The sequence below is a fragment of the Pyrgilauda ruficollis genome, unplaced genomic scaffold (genome assembly GCF_017590135.1).
Source record: "Pyrgilauda ruficollis isolate IOZ18807 unplaced genomic scaffold, ASM1759013v1 scaffold29, whole genome shotgun sequence".
NCBI lineage: Eukaryota > Metazoa > Chordata > Aves > Passeriformes > Passeridae > Pyrgilauda > Pyrgilauda ruficollis.
The window spans coordinates 1,547,086-1,567,930 of record NW_024524266.1 but is presented as its reverse complement, the minus strand read 5'-3'; the positions used below and the strand labels follow the sequence as shown (position 1 = coordinate 1,567,930).

The 20,845-nt window shown below is 39.5% G+C and overlaps 1 protein-coding gene across 1 annotated transcript in view; it reads right to left on the bottom strand.

The window, feature by feature from the left end:
• COL4A1 (collagen type IV alpha 1 chain) overlaps nucleotides 1–20,845 on the bottom strand; it is a 121,417-nt gene that overhangs the window by 49,981 nt on the left and 50,591 nt on the right. Inside the window, exons 3-9 of the mRNA XM_041472308.1 lie at nucleotides 3,640–3,729; nucleotides 3,505–3,549; nucleotides 1,953–1,997; nucleotides 1,781–1,843; nucleotides 1,626–1,679; nucleotides 1,450–1,476; nucleotides 46–129 (exon numbers count right to left, since the gene is read on the bottom strand). Coding sequence (XP_041328242.1) covers nucleotides 46–129; nucleotides 1,450–1,476; nucleotides 1,626–1,679; nucleotides 1,781–1,843; nucleotides 1,953–1,997; nucleotides 3,505–3,549; nucleotides 3,640–3,729 — 408 coding nt within the window. The remainder of the gene's footprint in view (nucleotides 1–45; nucleotides 130–1,449; nucleotides 1,477–1,625; nucleotides 1,680–1,780; nucleotides 1,844–1,952; nucleotides 1,998–3,504; nucleotides 3,550–3,639; nucleotides 3,730–20,845) is intronic.

Below are 20,845 nucleotides of genomic sequence, written 5' to 3'. Positions count from 1 at the left end.
ATTTTAATTGAAACTCACTCTTATTCAAACATCATTTTTACTCACAGGCAGTCCAGGTTGGCCAGGAAATCCTTTTTCACCTTTTAGCACACCAGGACTTATAAGACCAATCACGTCACCTGGATCTCCCTGTAATAAGAAAGGAAAAAAGTAAGTCTTGAACATGAATTCTAATACATTCAAACTCACCAGGAAGGGAAAATTGTAGCTACACATACTTTGGAATCATTTGGAAAGCTGACTTTAAAAAATCACCTTATTTCTCTTAATTCAGCTGAAACATAGAGATATTAAAAGTTAAGACCTTAATTGCTAAATGTACTCTAAAGAAGCCTGAAGAGATTCCAGTTCCAAAACTATCTTCATACCTTATTTCCTCTATTGTAATGGGTAGCTGGAATGATTTTACCATGAAATCTATCACTGCTACAGTGTCACCACACAACTGGATAATCTGGCCTGGCTGCTGAGAGAAGTGGTAACCTCACAATCTCTTTCCCCCACTGAGATCTTCATGCTTACACCTAATTTTGACATAAAGGCCATTTATGGCGTTCTTTTTCTTCAGGAAAGGAATACACATAGTCTTTCTTTAGAAAACTATTCTGATCACCATCCATTTCTTTATGTCCCGTCTTTTGCGAGTAAAAATCCTATTTTTCCTGTGTTTTTGTACAAAGTTACAATATCGTAAGTGATTTTATTTCAGTTCTGTACCTATGCATACATGCCTAGGGAAGAAGCATCTGAGGACTTCAGTGTTTCTAGAATGAGTCAGTTCTTTCCATGTGAGAGTAAGAGAAATGGACATTTTAATAACTTGGGTTGTCATGGCATTACAAATTTAAGATTACTTTTAGACTTATATTTAGCTTACAGTTCCAGATAATATCTGTTCATTTTAAAGACAAAAGGTTTTTAGATGTCATTTAATGCTTCATTCTTCAGTTCACAAAATGCACTCAGATACCTAGTTAGTTAGTTTGATGTTTTTGTCTTTATAAAAAATGTCTAGTATGTCTCATATTGTGGGAAATAGGACCTTCTTCCACAAAAATTATCTGTGTGAAACTTTTTAGATACATCAAATGCCAATATAAAACCAAATGTTTGAATCATAAAACCTATATAAATCTTTATACACAATTGGGTGGCCACCAGAGTGTTTATGCATAATTAATGACATGTACTACTTCTGTTGTAATCCATATAATACTTACCCTTTAAAAACCTGCAAGGAACAACACGTGTGTTCAATTGTTATTAAGTGGGGAAGTCAACCCCACTGTCCTTATTTAGTGGGGTTGCAAAACAGAGTACAAAGTGAAACAAGGCAATACAACTTTTCAGACCTTAAGTAAAGACTGCTGCTAGTCTTAAAGGCTGTAGAGATCACACAAATTCTTATTGTAAGAAGCAGGATAGAAATATTTTAAGAGTAAAATGTACCTTCATTCCAGGAGGTCCTGGAGGTCCCTGTGAACAAAACAGACATATTTGATGTTATTGCTCCTTAATGTTGTATACATTATGTCTTAAACTCAGTATCATTTTCTATAGTTATATTTGCATTTCAAGAGTCAGTCTTAAAAAAAAGTGAATCAAGCAGGAAAGAATCTACTTACTATACTTCCAGTCAGTCCTGGTAAACCTGGGGGACCTACTGGACCTCTTTCACCCTAAGTGGAACAGACAAATTGGTTTTGTTTAGGGAACATATACATGAAGGATGGTTTCATTTCAACACAAAGATGCTGTTATAAATATATGTAAATGTCACCTTTGTGCCATTACATCCTGGAATGCCAGGTGGACCAGGAGGGCCATCTTGTCCCGGAATGCCCTACATGAAGAGAAAGTGAAGAAATTAGCAATATTAGGAATAATCCAGATCAGATGTCACAACTAGAAGTTTGATGTTGCTTGTAAAAACACATATATTTCATACATACAGGAAGGCCTGGGTTTCCTGGGAAGCCTGATACTCCTGGGGGGCCCTGCAATTGAGAAAAACACAAAGTGAAATGACAAATCCACAAAACAGCAAGGACAAGCTGCAGCCCAATTTGCATCTCCAGTGCTGACAGCAAAAATCAGAAGCACTTAAACTTCCTTGACAAAATAGCTCTAATCTTCAAAACCTCTTAAATATGTCACCTCAGTAATGAATAACTGAAAGTAACCTTTTATATGTCTTTAACTTTTTAAGCAGTAAGAACTAGATCAGAGCCTCATGTAGAGGTAAAAGGGAATTCACAGGTGTTCCCTTCTCAGAAACATTGTTCCCAAAATGACATTTATTGTAGGCATCCCTTCATAGCAGAAGATAATGTTAACACACCATAAAGATGCTTCTCTGTCTTTCATACTCTTGAGTGTATCAATTCATTCTTATTATCAAAAATCCTACCAGGCTAAGATAATTCTTTCTCCTTGAATAGCTTTTCAGTGTAATGAATCAGGCATTTAAGCTGGCACATAATTTTCATCCTATCATCTTACTTATCCATGCAGCATTTCCTAAAACTTGTATTATGAAGCAGAAAAGATGTATGGGAATCCTGAGCTCAGACAGTGTATTTGCTTCTTTCAAACTTCATAATTGCTAAAATACATTTTACTGACTCTGCAGCAAACAAATACATTTGCTAGCAGGTGCCAATTTACATTAACATTCAGGATACCCCAGGTCAACATGAACATCATGGACTGAAATATGGATTTCTTGATCTATCAGAATATCCTCTCTGTAACACCTCATAAACTGCAGCTAATTCAGTAAATTCCATTTGCTGCAGCAACTGCAGGCAAATTGAGAACAAAACTGAAATGCATTTTGAGAATCTGTGAGCAAGAAGGTATAGCTGAAAATGTGTACATCACTACTAGCCAAGTCATTTGAATCCTCTTTTATCATGACATTAGGAAACATGAAAATTCTCAGAAAGAGCTTGGCACATCAAAAACAGGTATGGCCCTGGCCAATATAATATACTAAAAAGAGCTATTTAAGTGCCTCATTTAACAGAAATGACAACAGGAAGATCACAGATACTCAGAGCCTCTTCTAGCAAAGTTAAGAAATCTTTGTCCCTGGCTTTAATTTGCTCTGTATCTTTTCAGCACATATGTGCTCATGACTGTGTCAGCTTCTCTGCTGGAGTGCTTCAAGGGTAGATGGCAAATATAAAGGAGAATTTTGCAAGAGGAAATAAGGTTGGTTCGTTCTGAAGCTGGAAAAAAGCCTTTTGGTATGTCAGAAAGATATCAGAGGCATACTAAAACCAGTACTGTTGACACAGTGATAAGTATCAGGTAACAATGCAAATTAATAAAAGCACTGGCTGTCCAATGCAGCAAGAAATTCAAAGATAAAAGTGAGAATTTTGAAATTATTGTGCAGTTCAAGAGGATGTCATTCATTAACTCAGAGACTTCCTCTTGCACTTGAAGGCAGCCAAACCCAAAGACATCAGAATTGCAAGAAAGTAAGACAGAACTCACTCTTGTTCCCTTTGTTCCTGGCAGTCCTGGTTCTCCAGTATCACCCTGAAAAGTAAAAGAGAAAGCTTTATCTTTTCTTGGGACAACAATTTAGGGAAATCTGATTGTTTGGAACACTAAAGCTGAAGTTCTTACCTTAAGCCCTGGTGGCCCAGGGGGACCTTCAGGTCCTTGCATTCCAGGAAACCCAATCACACCCTGAAGTCCCGGCAAGCCTCTTTCTCCCTGTGGAAGGAGAAAAACTAATTAGCAACTACACAACTGAAGCTCCTTCTTCAAGAAACTCACATATCCCATTTCTGTGCTCGAGGAACCTGGTAAGTGGTAAGAAGCTACATGTGACAGCAAAGAGTTCATGTTGGTACTTGAAAGAAGGATTATTGTGAATAAAGAAATATTTATATTCAATAAATATCAATAATAGATTCAATAACAAGTTCAATAATAGACTGGCAGGGGCTGAGTGTGGAATAACACAAAAGCACTCTTCAAATATTAGTTAAACCTTTTTTTCTGGATAGTGCTCTTCATAGCAGATTTATTCTCCTGGTAACAGGAAGGTCACTTTCCCTTTAATAAAACCTACCTGCATTCCTCCAGAGGTGCCACTAAGTCCCAGAAGAAAATCTATCAGGTAAAATCAGCAACTAAATTTCTGAAAACCACAAATATCACTGTTTGGTCAACTAGTGTATGAATGGTAAATACCACTCTTCTTATACACCACTCACAACAGTAGGTTTTGGAGACCAGGTTTGTCACTTAGACTTGAATTTCAGGGTGGTTCAGAGACAGGGTGCTTCAAGATACAGGGTGCTTCCTAAGGAGCTGAACACAAAATTGTATTTGTATATATGTCATCCTTTTGACTCTGTTTTAATGCTGTATGGGACACCTGTGCTGTCCCTCTCCCTACAACTCCAAATGTATTTAAATCAGATAAATCTAGAGGCAGAAAACCTATCCACAATCTAGATCAACATTGCAGCCATTACACATTCAACTATATTTGCACTCCCAATGAAACCAACAGGAACACTATCTGAATAAAGGATGCAAAACCTACACGCAGGGAGAGGGGGAAAAATTTATGCATGTCAATTCCTGGAAACAGCAAATCAAGCAAATCAACAGCCACTGGTTCCAAGCAGGAAGTAACCAAAGTTGTCCTTTCAAGGCCTGATGTGAAATGAGCAGAAATACTTCATCCTGTCAAAAACTGTGGGAATATTGGATGAATAAAAGGTTAGTGTGAAACTGTGAAAAGAAGAGGATTTACAAGTCTGGACAACAGCTACAAACATGGCACCTGCTTCAGAAACTCAAAACACAGCAATTTTCAAAGGACTGCAAAAAGAAAATAAAATTAACACTGTTCAAAACACATAAAAGGACAGTAGAGAGACTTAAGGATTTTCATCGAAACAGTGAAAGATGAAATTGCAACTCGTAATTAACAACCAACTTAGTATTTGATTTCAGGATGATGTTTAACAATAAACTTTTCTCCTGTTTGCTGAGGACAAAGATTCCCAGAAATGTGCTGGCTACTTAGAGGTCAGCTGAGGACTCAGCACACATGAGAACATCTAAGTCTTGGAGAGCTCACTAGTCACGGAAGTATAACAGGCATCTTGCAAAGAAAAAGTTATGACATGCAGACAGAGGAAACTGAGTGATAACCAGCAGACATGGTGCTATAGTGTCAGAAGATGAGAGGAATTGGAAAATTTGTGGAGTTACTGAGCTGATGTTGTTTTTTAGTTCCTTGTCCAGGATTTTGTTAAAATGAAGAAACAAGGGGAAAGGGACACTATTGATGGGTATGAAGAGCAGGGCCAAGGAGGGAGAGAGAAAATTCTAACTGAGATGGTAAGAGCACAAGAAAGTAAAATCAAAGTAACATTCACTTATTTAAAATTCCTGACATAAAAAAATTATCCTGCTGCTTCTCCTCTCCATCTTCCCACAAAAATAAAAATTTTCAATAAAAGAGTAGTTTCTGAGGCAAACACTGATTTTTTTTTCCTTGAAGTGCTGAAATGGCATGACCTCTTCTATTTATTTCCCAATATTTTTTATCATGGTTTGAGAATTCTTTATTTAGTTTGAGCCAAATCTGAAGAAGTGTGCTAGACCAGAAAACAAAGTAAAACAAAGCAACCATCAGAACAGCTGGAGAAATATGTTTCTAGGTCAGCTGTAGAGGTACAAAGTCCAAGTTCCAAAGTAACTAAAATTGTTTTGAAAAATATTTGAAGGAAGAACACATCATGATGGAGGTCTCTGAATGAATGTTGAAGTAATTAACAATCTGAAATACATCTGTAAAGTTAAAGAATGTAACATAAACCCATGCTTTGACTGGCTAATTTGAACTGCTGCCACAAGCATACTTCTACAAAATCAGTTGTTCTGTCATTCAGACCAGGAATTCCCACTGAACCCTGGGCACTTACTCTCATGACCTGCTGCAGAAGTGGCTAAGGAAGAAGACACTTAAGTACATACAAGAGGGTCTTCACTGCTGAAGGAATGTACAACATGTGCAAACGAGAAGAAAACAAGATTTCTTTGACATCCACAGAGAAATATGCCTCGTGTACCATGGGTGACTCACATCAGTAATGTGCAACACAGCTGACACTTTCTGCACTCAGAAGTTCTGCCCCTGAGGATTTCCATACACTTTGAAGCACTGCACCCTGCAACGCAGAAAAATAGTCTTTCCTACATTCTTAAGGAAAGTTAAAACTGAGGTTTACAGATCAGATTTTCACTTGGTCTAAGGCTCCCTTACACCATTCTGGAAATATAAAAGGGCCTTAACTTGCCTGTAAATCACTTACTAAGGGAATGACTGCTCTAGTTGGCCAAGGAGGTTACCTAAAGTCTTAAAATACAAAAAAAACTTGCAACTTCTAAGGCAACTATAGTCAATTCTCTTAAGGCTATCTTCAACCTTCCAGGCTGCCCTGCCTGAGGGGTAAAACAGCTGGAGAAGCACAACAAGCCACTTTGAGCTAAGATACATTCAGGTTTCCCTGGAAACATTGTTATTTTCCCAACTTAAACTGTTAGGCCAAGAAGAAAAACAACTGGCTATTTGTCCAGAACTTCTGGACACCCAGTCAAGGTACTGGATGTTCCAAAGCCTGGAAAATATAACTCCTGAGCACATGGAGGTCTGCACCACCCCAAAGCCTGCAGACTCATGATTTCTCTTTCTGGAACTGAGCTCATCTTTCTGCAAGAGGGAAGTAAGGAAACATAGAAGAGTCCGCACATGTGAGAGCTGCTGGATCCCTCTCTGCATGCCACCTGCCACCTTGGCTGCTTAGTCTAACAGGGAGTCATGGACTCACACACTGCTAACACCTCTCCCTCTACTCTGCCTTCCCATTTGATTTTACTGCAAAGTAAGCTCAGGGTAATTAGTCCAAACTAAGGATTGTGTAAGAAGCCCAAATTTCTGCAGTTTTAGGCTACACAATTAATGGGATTTAACTCCTCCATGCCCCACCCATGGACACTCAGAGAAGTTAGGGCAACCTATTCCAGCAAGACCCAGTAGGAGACCTAGGGATGTCTCCTGGGTTCCAGTCCCTTTCTTTAGTCCAGGTATCAGTCTTCCCCTTTGTTCAACAGCCTTAGAAAACTAATGGTGCCAGCATTTGTAAGGACTAACGAATAAAACTTTTACTTTAATACCCTTGTTTCAGTTAGTACAAGCTTCCATCATTTTTTTTTTTTTTTGCATCAGTGATACTACACTAAATTGTACCAGAGTATCTACACTGAACAAGAGAGTACAGATACTCTGCATTCCTTAAACTGTAAAGTGCTATGACTGAAGGGTATCCTAATGTCACTGAGTAGATCAGACCCCACAGATCACTCAGGTAACAACAGTTACACTGCTGCATTCTGACCTGAAGTGGCTTACTTGGAACTGCAAGATCACATTAAGCTATCACTTATTATGCTGTACAGAACAGACATAAGCATGTCCTGAAGATGTCTTGCCTTGCAAGGAAACACTTGACCTGCTGCATCCTTCCCTTGTTTGCCTGCCTGTTCCTTTCTTCATTCAATATTCCAGCCAAACAGCCCAACAGTAAGTGCTTGTGCTACATTTATGCTGCAACTCATTAAGCACATACACTGCATAAATTGGCAAGCACCAGGTCATCACTGCTACCCCACTTATTTTTTACTCAGCACTGAGATTTCTAGCTGTGATGCATGAAGAGCATGAGACTCTGACTGTAAGGGTTATGTATTGTTCAAGTTCCAATATTCACAGCTGCAAAATCTTGGCAAGTAATATTGAAAGAGCTTCTGCTTCTTACAAATCAATTCATGAGACTCAAAAATTAAAACAGATGTAACCATGTCATCTGTACCTCTGCTGATTCAATGCAAGCTGTCAGAAAGCACAGAGGAGAACATATTACTCAGTTCACAAAAACGAATATTCTGCCACTCAACTGCTGAAAATGTGGAGGTGCTACGTAAAAAGACAGCAAGTGCTCAGTCACCACTGCACTCATTTAATAAGCAAAATGTTTGTCTTAGCTCAGCTTTTGTGAAATGCCTTTGCATTAGGTAGTTCAAATTAAAATTGAATGGACTTCTAAACAGACATGAACCTGTTAAGAGCTTGAGCTGCTGATTTTTTTTCCTGACACCCACCCTTCCAAATTAGCCATGAAATGCTGTTTGGCACATGGAACAACCACAGATTGCTAAGCAAGAGAGTCACATAAAGCAAGTAATTTCAGAAGGTTCAGCTGTAATATATCAGGGGCTGAGGGGGAGGAAATAATCACCACCCCATTATAAATTATTTCCCCTATTACTTTGCCTAGGGACTGCTGGACTGGGAGGTTTTAGGCTTGAGAGACTGGTAACAGGGATATAAATCAACTGCTTCCATCATTGTGGGCTCACAGGGTGTCTGTGTCTGTACAAATATGATGTTCTCAGGCTCTCCAGAGACTCAGGCACATGGTTAATAACAATGTTATTAATGTTAATAACAATGTTATTAACAATGATCTTCCCAAAGCCATTTGAAAAATGCTTCATTTCTTAACATTTGCCTCTGCCAGAGATCCCCCAGCAGCTGAAACAGCAGGACAGACACGTGTCTGTCCCTCAGCTGAAAAGGCATAAAACTCAGTCTAAGGGAAAGATGTCACAAGGCAGCTAAACTGATCTACCCAGCAAAGGTGTCTCTTTTCCTTTTAAAGGGATGGTGCCACCTCGCCCTTCTTCACACCACCTGGTATGATTCCCTCAGCCTCCACTGCACCAGTTCAGCTCACTCAATTTACTCCCTTTTCTTTAGTGAGTGAGCATGGCCAGGCAGCTGCCAAAGCCCATGCAAGCAGGACACAGCAGGACACAGGGACACAAGGTGGAACGGCAGCAAGAGCAGTTTCTCACACCAGCACAGTGGGGTTTGCTGGAGCTCCTCCACCACAGCTCCTCAGCTGTGCCTTCGCTGCAAGGGAAACTGAGCTGGGAGCCAACAAATCCTTGGCCTTGCCAGAGGACTGTCTTCAGATCACTGTCACTGCTGACTCCAACGTGTCATAAACTCAGCATTCTTCCCACAAAATGCACATGCTATCCTGTTCCCAAAAGTTAACATTGGTTGAACTGAAGTTCTACCAGGGGCACATTTGGCAAAGAAATGCAACTGTTTCAAGATGAAAACTGACAATGCAGTTTCCAAACAGAGTAAAAAAAGAGCCTGACTGTTAAGAGGAAAAGCTGCCATTCAAAACAGTCATCACACCTTGATGCTCCAGTGTGATCCCATAAAATCCACAGCAATGGACTGCATAGTTTCTACCAGACTATCCCCAGCCACGTGAGAGGTGAGTGCAGGCTCGGTATTTGTTCCTCCGGCTGACACAACTGCGAGCACTCCGTGAATTGGCTCCAAGGTGTTAGACCAGTAATTACAGCCCACAGTGGGAAACAGCGCTGTGCAACCTGAGCGTGGCTCTCAAGTCACAGTGTTTCTCTCCACACTTTTAAACATGTGTTAGGGAATTGTAATTGGCTCAGTGTTACTCAGCGTTACATTAAAGACACAGAGAATAGCCAATTCTTTATTAAAATGGTATTTTTAACCACCAGAGGGAGTAGTGGCCCTGAATATATTTCAGGAATAAAATAAACATGTACAATAAATGTCATCTGTTTGTCCTCATCTGCACTTAACTGATCTACCCAGCAAAGGTGTCTCTTTTCCTTTTAAAGGGATGGTGCCACCTCGCCCTTCTTCACACCACCTGGTATGATTCCCTCAGCCTCCACTGCACCAGTTCAGCTCACTCAATTTACTCCCTTTTCTTTAGTGAGTGAGCATGGCCAGGCAGCTGCCAAAGCCCATGCAAGCAGGACACAGCAGGACACAGGGACACAAGGTGGAACGGCAGCAAGAGCAGTTTCTCACACCAGCACAGTGGGGTTTGCTGGAGCTCCTCCACCACAGCTCCTCAGCTGTGCCTTCGCTGCAAGGGAAACTGAGCTGGGAGCCAACAAATCCTTGGCCTTGCCAGAGGACTGTCTTCAGATCACTGTCACTGCTGACTCCAACGTGTCATAAACTCAGCATTCTTCCCACAAAATGCACATGCTATCCTGTTCCCAAAAGTTAACATTGGTTGAACTGAAGTTCTACCAGGGGCACATTTGGCAAAGAAATGCAACTGTTTCAAGATGAAAACTGACAATGCAGTTTCCAAACAGAGTAAAAAAAGAGCCTGACTGTTAAGAGGAAAAGCTGCCATTCAAAACAGTCATCACACCTTGATGCTCCAGTGTGATCCCATAAAATCCACAGCAATGGACTGCATAGTTTCTACCAGACTATCCCCAGCCACGTGAGAGGTGAGTGCAGGCTCGGTATTTGTTCCTCCAGCTGACACAACTGCGAGCACTCCGTGAATTGGCTCCAAGGTGTCAGACCAGTAATTACAGCCCACAGTGGGAAACAGCGCTGTGCAACCTGAGCGTGGCTCTCAAGTCACAGTGTTTCTCTCCACACTTTTAAACATGTGTTAGGGAATTGTAATTGGCTCAGTGTTACTCAGCGTTACATTAGAGAGGACAGAGAGAATAGCCAATTCTTTATTAAAATGGTATTTTTAACCACCAGAGGGAGTAGTGGCCCTGAATATATTTCAGGAATAAAATAAACATGTACAATAAATGTCATCTGTTTGTCCTCATCTGCACTTAGCATTTTCAGTATTTTATTGAAAGTGTGAAGTGGATATCAGTCAAGCAGAATTACTGCTATATGCTTACAGGATATGTGTCCTCAAATGCACTGAGCATGTTTAACATTACAAAATTCCCACTGCACATTCTTCAGCAGAATCTATCTGCACCATAGCTATACAATTCTGGAGCCACACAAGTAACAAGCAATTAATTACACAAACACAACTCTGCAGACACGCAAAGAATCTGTGTAGGAGCTCTGTAAAGATCTTGGCTCGCCCAGAAGTTTTGGGGCTGAGTTCCTGACAGTATGTGGAATGGAAGAGGGGCTAAGGCAGAGAGAGGGGGGAGAGTCAGCAAAATCTGGATTCTTGCATTGCCAGGAAGCATCTGAACGAACTCAGTCCCGTTAAAACATGAGTGCAGCATTTTTGGCATGACTAGCAGAAGGAGCAGCCATGACAGTTTCACATCGCCCGCACAGCCCCACAGTCAGGCTGGCTGAGGCCCCAGACAACTTCCAGCACTAGCAGGGCTGCTCCACACTGTACTCAGACATGAGTGACAACAAAGGGCCACCCCAGGAGCTGCTGGGGAACAGTGCTCTCTTCCTCATGACCTCTTTGCTATGCTGTACATCCTGCATCTGCTTCTCCCTTTGCTCCCTCCCCAGTGGCTTTGACCTGTGGGATTCCTTCAGTGCCACAGCCAAATGAGCTCTCAGGCCGCATTTTGAGGGGAGGACATTGGGAAGCACCTATTTGTGGTGAAAAAGCCAGTGCTATATCCTAAATTCACAGGAATCTATACAGGTTCATATACCATGGGGCAGGCACCTTGATCACCAAATCTCACTGTTTTTTCACTCCCCTTGACAGGATTACTCTTGTTACTATGAAAGTATCCTTTCTCAAGGGTCATGAATTTACAACACTGAGGAACCTCTGCAGCTTGATACAAGATGAGCCCAAACCTCCAATAGTGCCTCCACTGATACAAACATTTCATTAGAGGGCTTTTCAGGTTTAAGGCTCAGGGACTGAGCCTGGGCCTCTGCCTCCTAAATACTAAAGAATGCTTAGAGCAAAAGCATATTTCTGTGGCACCTCATGGCTGTACAGAACATTCCTCAGGAAGCTGCTAAGTGTTTCCCATGAGTATAAAAATAGAAATAACAATCTTTGATTATCCTTTCCCCTACATATCAGTATCTATGTGCTTAGCTGGTGTTCAAGTGCACAGATATACAGTGTGTCTCAAAGAAATTCAGAAGCTGAATAAGAAGTAAAGTGAGTGAAGTTAACATTCAAAAGCCAATCATGGCTATCATTTAATTGATGCCAAGCAACTGGTTTCCTCATCAATCGTATCAACATCATACAATTGCAGTTAAACCAATTATAAGTAAGAGCCTTTCCCTACATAATTTAGAAGTCATCTTCATGCAACTCTTCGTCTTCTTTGACCCATAGTTATATTCCTCATTTTCCAAATGTAGTAGTCAGTTTTTTCAATGCAGCTGCCTAAAGTTCAAATTTTAGGACTTCTTGAGCCATGTACACTCTTACCTTAAGCTCTCAATATTCCTTACATTTGCACGTCTTTGGTTCATTGTGTGATATTGCATTCCAGTGTGGATAAATGTTACAGATCCAGAAGTAGCTGGGATGCTGAGGGGGTACATATTTATTCATAGCATGATTTAGAGCATGGTATTTGAAGTACAGAAATAGAAAATGAGAGAGAAGAAGATGACTGACAGCAACTAAACTTTATCTTCAGCTGTGGAAGTCTGCCTGCACAGAGTCTGACAGTTTAACACCAAAGTATGTGGTTCATTGTCTTTTTGTTTAAACTTTTCTTGATTTTAAAAAAAAGGGAAAAAAGACCAATGTAATAACACAGCTTATGATGTTTCAGAAGGAAGTCACAAAAACCTTTTTACAAAGGTACACAAGGTTCTCCAACTTTATTTTAGTTTTTAAATCTTTTATCACACATCGGTCAAGGAACCTCTTCTCATCAGCTTGAGTCATTCAGGGGAACAGAAGAACCTCAAAGAACCATAAGGGAAGAGGATGCTTGAAGGACAAATGTGTTTGCATTGTAAAAAGAAAAAGGAAGTTCTATCACCTGCATACAGGTTGAATCAAAAGGGTGCTATATTTCCCACCCCTTCTAATCATCTGTTGAACACATTAGGTCTGAGTAACTCTTCCTTTGTTTTATTACACATTGTATTAAATCACTTCCAGTGTTGAAGGTCCAAGAATATAAGGGGTAAAAATGCTCCACACCCTTCCTACTTCATTAATGAAAATTATTTAGCATTTGTTTGCATTTGGCATTGTTTAAAGGCTCACATTTAAAGATGAAACAGCAGGGGGGAAAAAAGGGTCTTAAACTTCTCTGGGTTTTTAATTTATTTTTGTTCAGATCCTAGACCGGGAATGAAATGTGACATTACATGCAAGTTTTATTCTCTTGCCAAAGGTTCGTCATGGACATATTTACAGAAAATAATCTCTTCCATAAATAGTAAAAACATGGGCAGCTGGTCCTAGACAGTACGGACTGCAATAAAGTTCTCATAATGAGGTACTCATATCTTGAGGGCATGCGACAGACAGTGCTGTTTGAGACTGTGCTAGTCTAGCTGCTTTTTTGGGTCAGGTTGGAAATGGCATTTCTAAAGCTTTAAACATTTTGAAAGTTCCATAGGAGTAAAATATGCTCCCAGAAAAGAGAGGAAATATTCTGGCTTCTGACTTTTAATCATGTAAATATCACAAGGCAGACAACACTGTGCTACAAAAGTGTCAATCAGTGCTTCTTCACTTTATTGTCTCTTGACTCAACCAGATCCAACCGTGAAACAGACATGACAATATATATTTTTGTAATACCTCCAGGGTTGTTCAGCCTGCATCAATAAAGTTAGCAAAGATGCAATAATTATTAACAATACTGAAAACAAGTATCTTTCTTATTTTGACATTGTAGAGGATGTCAGTATCTTTGTCAGTAAGTGTCAAGCAGAAGTTGGTGTATTGCACAGCAGGTGGCTTTAAGGTTTTTCTGACCAAAAAAAAGGGACAAGGCACGTAAAGAGGCCGGTCAGAATACACGACATCCTTAAAGTCTGACTGCCACCCAGAGGACCCCGCGGGGAAGTGACACAGCGCGGCTCCTGGGACACTGCCAGCCCCAGGGCACAGCCCTTCCCTGGCGCCCCTCTCCTGCTCTTCCTGAATGGAGCCCAGCGACAGACAGCGGGCAAAGGCAGTTTTGCTATCTAAAGCTTATACCCTGGAGAGTTTCACAAACACTGTCTTTCCCCTTTTCTGATGAGGGAAAAGGCGTCACTCAGTTCTCCTGCCTTGACACTGATTTCATTGCATTTAATACTAGAACTTCCTACAGAGATCCTTTCATAGGAATTTCACAGGGCTGGATGTGTCCTTGCTGGATTTCCAGCCTCTATTTCCACACTTAGAAACAGAAACCAAGTTTGAGTTGAGGTGCTGTGATCACATCCTTAAACCACTACCCCATTAAGGGCGCTGCAATACAGATGGAGGCAGCACTGGTTTCTCTGTTCACTGCTTGTTATACAAGCCTTTGGCATATTATATATATTATACAAGCTTTCAGTACACCCTTTCTTTCACCTAACTACTGACATGGGAGCCAGAGGGCATTTTAGACTCTGTACCAGAGTCCCTCCCCTCCATCACCACCACTTAAAACCATTTATTTTGCAGTTCTGCATAATCTTTCAGTCTTTGCTTGGTATTCGGGCAAACCTAACAAAATTAAGGGTTACTAAACCCCCTGAAGGCTGTAAGTATTCTGCTAATACTTTGAAATCCTTGAAATTTCCATGAAATCCTTTTTGTTTACAGTCAGTGAGAAAAGAGTGAGAGAACACTCCATTTGATGCTGGTGACTGTGCTCACTCACTCAGCTCAGTACACTGTGCACACTGAACTCTGACACAAACCTTGGTGAGAATTATTTTTGTTGGCATATCAATACATTTAAAAATGTTCCAGATGAACTTCGGTGGAAGCTGTCACATGCTTTCTTTAAGAGCTACAAAATTTATGAGTACGTTTTGCCATTATAATCACTCTTAAATATTCTAAGAGATATAAACATGATTTTCCAGACAGGAGTCAAAGTTTCTTTTCCCTTGGCTTTACCTTGACTTTGCCTTTCTTTTGCTGTTAAAGATTATATAAGAGAACACTTCATTAGTGAAAGCTAGTCATTATTTTCATCATTTAATTGAACTCTCTTTGCTATGTTATCAATACTACAATTAACTATTCTGTAACCCTTTCTCAGGTGTTGTAGTTACTTGAAAAGAAATGTCAATCCTCTTCAACATCTCTTAAATATGGTTTCCCAACTGTTTTTGCTCCTACTGTGATATCAAACTTCTTCTGTGGCTAAACTAAATATGTTCTCCAGCAGGTTAGAAACTTCCCTGTGTGATAAAGTGCTCCACTATCACTCCTTTAGCAGCTACAGGTTTCCTCTTTGAAAATCCCACTTTCAGGCTGCTTCTTAATGCTCTGTCTCCTTCCAGGCATATACTGTTACAAGCTTTGCTATTGCTTCTGCTGGAAGTGGTTTTGAGAACCACTTCCAGCAGAAGCAATATTGTATAAAATTTGGCTTTTTACCCTTCCTTAATGAAATCCAAACTTTGAGAAAATCCAGATATGCTTTTCTGAAGGCCAACATCATATGGCCAGATGTTTTCTGTGAGTAATCTTAGTTATGACCTTTCTCTGAAAGCATAAGTCTAAAATCTGATATAAGAAGTAGCTGGAAGAAAGAACAAACAAAAAAACCCACCAATTTCCTAAACTACTTTTTGCTCTTGGCTAGAAAGACCAGAAAGTGATTTAAGAAGACTACCATATACCACATTACTATGGCTCCCTAGAGATAATTATATACACCCAGGTCACTTATTGTGGATATTGCTACAGAGAAAATGTACACAGAAACTGATTATTAAGTGCATCAAGGACTAAATTCTTGTGTGGGAACTGACATATCACAAAACTGTCTACTTTAATGTTTGTCTTGGTCTGAGATCCCCAGCAAATACAATATAAATTGAAGAGCAGGATGATTTAAAGAAGCTTAAAGGGCTAACTAGAAAATGTAGCTACTGCTGTACCCCAGGGTTTGCTGTCCCAGACAGCAAAAGTTATAGCAAAAATCCCTAAGTTATACCAACAAAACCCAGCAGAATCACAGAGTTTTAGTGGCAATTAGACCAGATACTCAAAAACTGCACAGGAGAAAAGTTTTGTTATCTAGTCGGTAGATATTGACCCCGTATGGACATAATTTTAAATTTGGAAGATTTCAAGCTATGTACAGGTATTGCACAGGCACTGGGCAACTCCACTTCCTGAGCATGAAGATTTCAGAGAAGCAGAGATCTTACACATCTTTTCATATCTTATAACTCATATCTCATACTGGGGAAACTTGACTGACTTCATTGCAGGCTCACATACTTCAGATCAAGCTAAGGCCCTGCAATCCTTCAAGAAACCATGGTGAAGGCATACACTAACAGTTGTGCAAATTTAAAATCAAGCCCTGTGAGCTTGTTTATTCCATGAAGAATAGAGCTTGAGCTCATTGTGCCAATAACCTTAAAATCAAAGATAGTGCATCAGCAACAGCTGCTTAAAAGGTCATATTGTGCCAAATGAAATATTACTTTGTGAATACCTTCAGAAGACAGCTCTGAAAACTAAGTATGAGCATGTCTCAGCACATAATACTACTGCTTTTATAGCCCTCATTCCACAGAGATTAATTGATCAGTGTAATCCACTGGTTTGTATTAATCACAGATACTCACTGTACTGAGTGCAAAAATGTATCTTAACACAGAAAATGTTGTCAGAGACAATTGGGACAAATGGTTCCTATAACTATTTAAAACTAAGAAAAGCTGATGGTTTCAGATGCCACTTAGAAATTTGGTCTGACAGCTGGGAAAGAGTAGACAACTTTTTAACATTTAGCATATCGCACTCAATATTATTCAAAGTTGTTTGATATTTTGTTCTTTTCAAGAATAGCAGTCCTCTTCATGAAAAGTAAGTTCTTTTACCCTGATTTGAATTCAAAAGATTATTTTTCTCAGAGTAAAGGATAAATCAATAAAAATATACTACTGTCAAAGCAGAACTGATAAAAACCCGACAACAACCCGACTTTCAAAAATATTTATGAATCACAGGTTTCCCTGTAGAACATCAGATCTACAACTGACCCATATCTTTGCTTATTTTATTACTATCTTCTGAGTCTGCCCTTTCAGGCATAATTAGATGATTTCATGTTATCTATTAGCCCTTTCCAGACTGCAGAAACATTTTGCCTCCCACATTGCCTGTCACCCCTCTTTCCAACTTTATGGCTATCTCCAGAGCACATTATTTGGTTGTGTTTTCCTTTATGTCCCCCATTCAAGGTCTTTCCAACTCAGGCACAAACTGGTTCTGGACTCAAAGTTCCAACAGCAGCCACTTCACAGAATCACAGAATGACAAGGTTAGAAGAAACCTTCAAGATCATCAAGTCCAACCCACGCCCTAAGACCTCAACTAAACCATGGCACCAAGTGCCACATCCAGCCTTTTTTTAAACCCATCCAGGGGTGGTGACTCCACCACCTTCCCGGGCAGACAATTCCAGTATTTTATCACTCTTTCTGTAAAAAGCTTTCTCCTAATATCCAACCTATATTTCCCTTGGTGCAGCTTAACGCCGTGCCCTCTCCTTCTCTGGGGACATACATTGGAATACTGAGTAGTGCTTACTAAAACCAAGCAGTGTCAATGAAAAGCGATTAAAAAAATTAACCTTCTTGATTCTAAAAAGTCTAATAAAGGTTGACTATTAAAAGATAGATCTAATGATTACTGATTTGCTCCACTAAAAGAACTGACTTGTTGCCTGTGATATATTTTCAAAGAAACCCAAAGTACTTAATAGTGATCTTCCCACTGACTGCCAGGGCTTGTCTCTAACAAGGGGGTTTATATTGTGTTAAATCATCAGTATTAGAGATATTTTTGTTCTCTCTTTTGATATGTAAAATGACAGAAAACCCTCAAAGGTCCTCCCAGTCTGGTAAATTTCAGAAAAAATGCAGGGACACAGTCAACTCTTCATTACACAGAGCAAAGGCAGAAGCACAATCCCCTGCAGACACCAAAACCATCTGTGATTTTTAAGGCTGTAAAAGTGTGCAGGAGAGAAAACATTGGTCTCTGCTCCTGTTGATGGGGAACTCCAGAGATGTCCCACTGACTCTCAGTCTAAGTCAGAGCTACTTGGCTTCCAGTTCCAAAATACATCAAGCAAAGCCAGTCTGTGTACTTCTGCAGCATGGTCAATCCACACATGGGTGATGCGCCCATCAAGGCAAACAGAGAACTCAAATTTATGTTAGGTATAATAATACAGATACAGTCTCAGAATAAGGGAAAGAAATATAAGCCAAAATAGCATTATTTGCTCAAGTTTTCCTGCTTTCAAACAATAACCAGCAGTACATTAAGAGTTAATTCTATTCGTATCTTCTACTTAGCAAAGATTTTTTTTTTTTAAATTGCAATACTTCATGCTCAAGGACAAAAGCATGTTTGATATTCTTGTTGACTTCAACTTTCAGTGGGTAATGCTGAGACAGTGAAATCATCATAAAATATTTATACTAAAGAATGAGGATTTATACTTCAGTGCATTCTAACTGATAAGTCTAAGAAGATTAATGATTCTTTATTACTTACAGCAAGGTTCCAGTGTTGCCTCCATTTACACTTGTTTCTGATACAGAGTAAAAGTAGTGCAAATGGTCACGAATGACAGAAGGAACATTTTTAGAAAAAGTCAGTGCATGGAGAATTTTACTCATCTCTGTACAATCTTTGTTCTGAATGGTAATTAAATGCTTAACATGTTTTTTCTGCACGCACTAACAGCTAGCACTTCTTATCTCGACAGCTGCTTGAAATTGTTCTCAAAATCTAGGTAGGCATAAAAGAGAAAACATAGCTTCAGTCTTCTTCTGAGTAGCTCAGTAAAATACAGGCAAGCATTCAAAACTCTAATCAGTTTAAACAGATCTCACACTTCAGTGAGGTTTAAGAGAACAGTCACGTTATTATGCAGAAAACCAAATAAAAAGTATGAGGTAATAAACGAAGATGTTTTAAGCTAATCTCTCTAATGGAAAACAGTAAGGTACAATTTATTATTTTAGCAATATGTTTTTCTAAAATTTCTGTACCTTTTGTTTGGCAAATACATGATATTTGACATTATATAGCTTAAAACAACAGCTTGATGTTCAGTGTAATAATAAAGGCTTTATAGGATAAGGGCCATCTGTTGCAATTACACTCACTTTCTGAATTTTCTGAAAGGGATGAAAACCCTTAAGAGTTTGTCAATTATATGCCCTTGATAACATATGAGTCATGTTAAAGGAGTTTGGCACAGAAATGCAATTTTCATGGAAACAGTCTGATGAGAGAACATTTTAAATGTACTCTAAATATGGCCATCATATTGATGAAATTATTCTCAAAGGAGAGAGAAAAATATGGCAATGTGATTTACTCTTCCATGTCTGAAATCCTCTTTGGTACTATTTCCTGAGCATTTCACAGCTTTTAAGACAAATACCATTTTCAGCACTTTTTCTGATGAGATCATGAATATGATTATTTGGCCAAATGAATTTTAATTGAACCACAGTCTGGAACTTCTGGGTCTGGAACTTCTTCCCACACTACAGTAGGAAATATCTCTCCAGATGTTAATAATTAAGGCATTAAAGAGTAACCCAGCACCCACTTCCGCAGCTCCCAGAGCTCCCATGGCAGTGAAGTGGTGTGGGTGGATTGCTGAAGAGTGTGGGAGGATTGGAAAAGGCCCTTCAGCATTTGTGCACTTCTGCATGACATGGAAGCCAGATCAAAAGGGTTTCCAGGGTAGGCAGAATGTTGGCTGTGGATGGTGGAGGGTAGAGTGGATATGTCCTCCCACATGAGAAGTGGAGAGCAGATGTTCTTTTATGTGGTCTCCTGGGGTACCACAGGAGCTGGGCATGGCAGCCTTCTCCTAGCCTGGTTCTCAGCTAAAATCAGTCCTTCTAATCTGTCTTCTGATGAAGAAATATTCACACAGATTTTTGAAGTAACAGGTACCATTACTGATGCGTGTGTTAATGGGAACCACATTTAGCAGGGACATGTTTCAAATCCAAATGCATTCGTTGGAAATGCCATTTACATAAATATTACAGAGGCAAGCAGGAAGGATGCTCCCCTTACTTTCCCTCACCAGGTTCTGTCTCCAGGCCTGGGACCAAGTGGCAGGCTATCCTTATTCTAGACAGACATCAAATATAACGAATCAGGATAAAAAACTACACAGCGCTGAAGGGCAGGGGACAGATTTTTTTTTTTAATAAAACTCAGTTTTCTATTGAAAATCATAAGTATGTTTGAAACAGAGTTAACATAATGAGCAAGCATTGATCTGAACCAGATTTATGCATGTTAAATGCATTCCAAAATACCTTCAAATGCCTTTCTTGACTATTGTTTTCTAGGTATAACTAGACATTCACCTGTAGAGATGTCTCTAATGTCAATAACTACATTTCCTACAAAGTCTAAAATTATGTGAACGCTTCATTATACACCTGCTTGAAGTCAGAGAAATTTGTGATGGAACCCATTAGGAAGAGTGGAGAGCACACTGATACACTGGAACTTAACATGCCTTCTGTTACTATGGACTGATATTTTTCTCTCATCAACATTTTTAAACAGCCATTAAAGTGAGGTAGTTTTGAATTCTAGAATATCTGACAAGCATCTATTTCTTTTAAACAGAACATTTTGAGATGTCTTCTACGCAAATGAAAAATGCCAGCAAGAGCTCTAGCAAACAGACAGGAACACAGCTGGAAATAAATGAGGCATAAGGCTTAATATCATTTATTTCCTCAAGCTATCATTTTTAAAAATTATCTTGT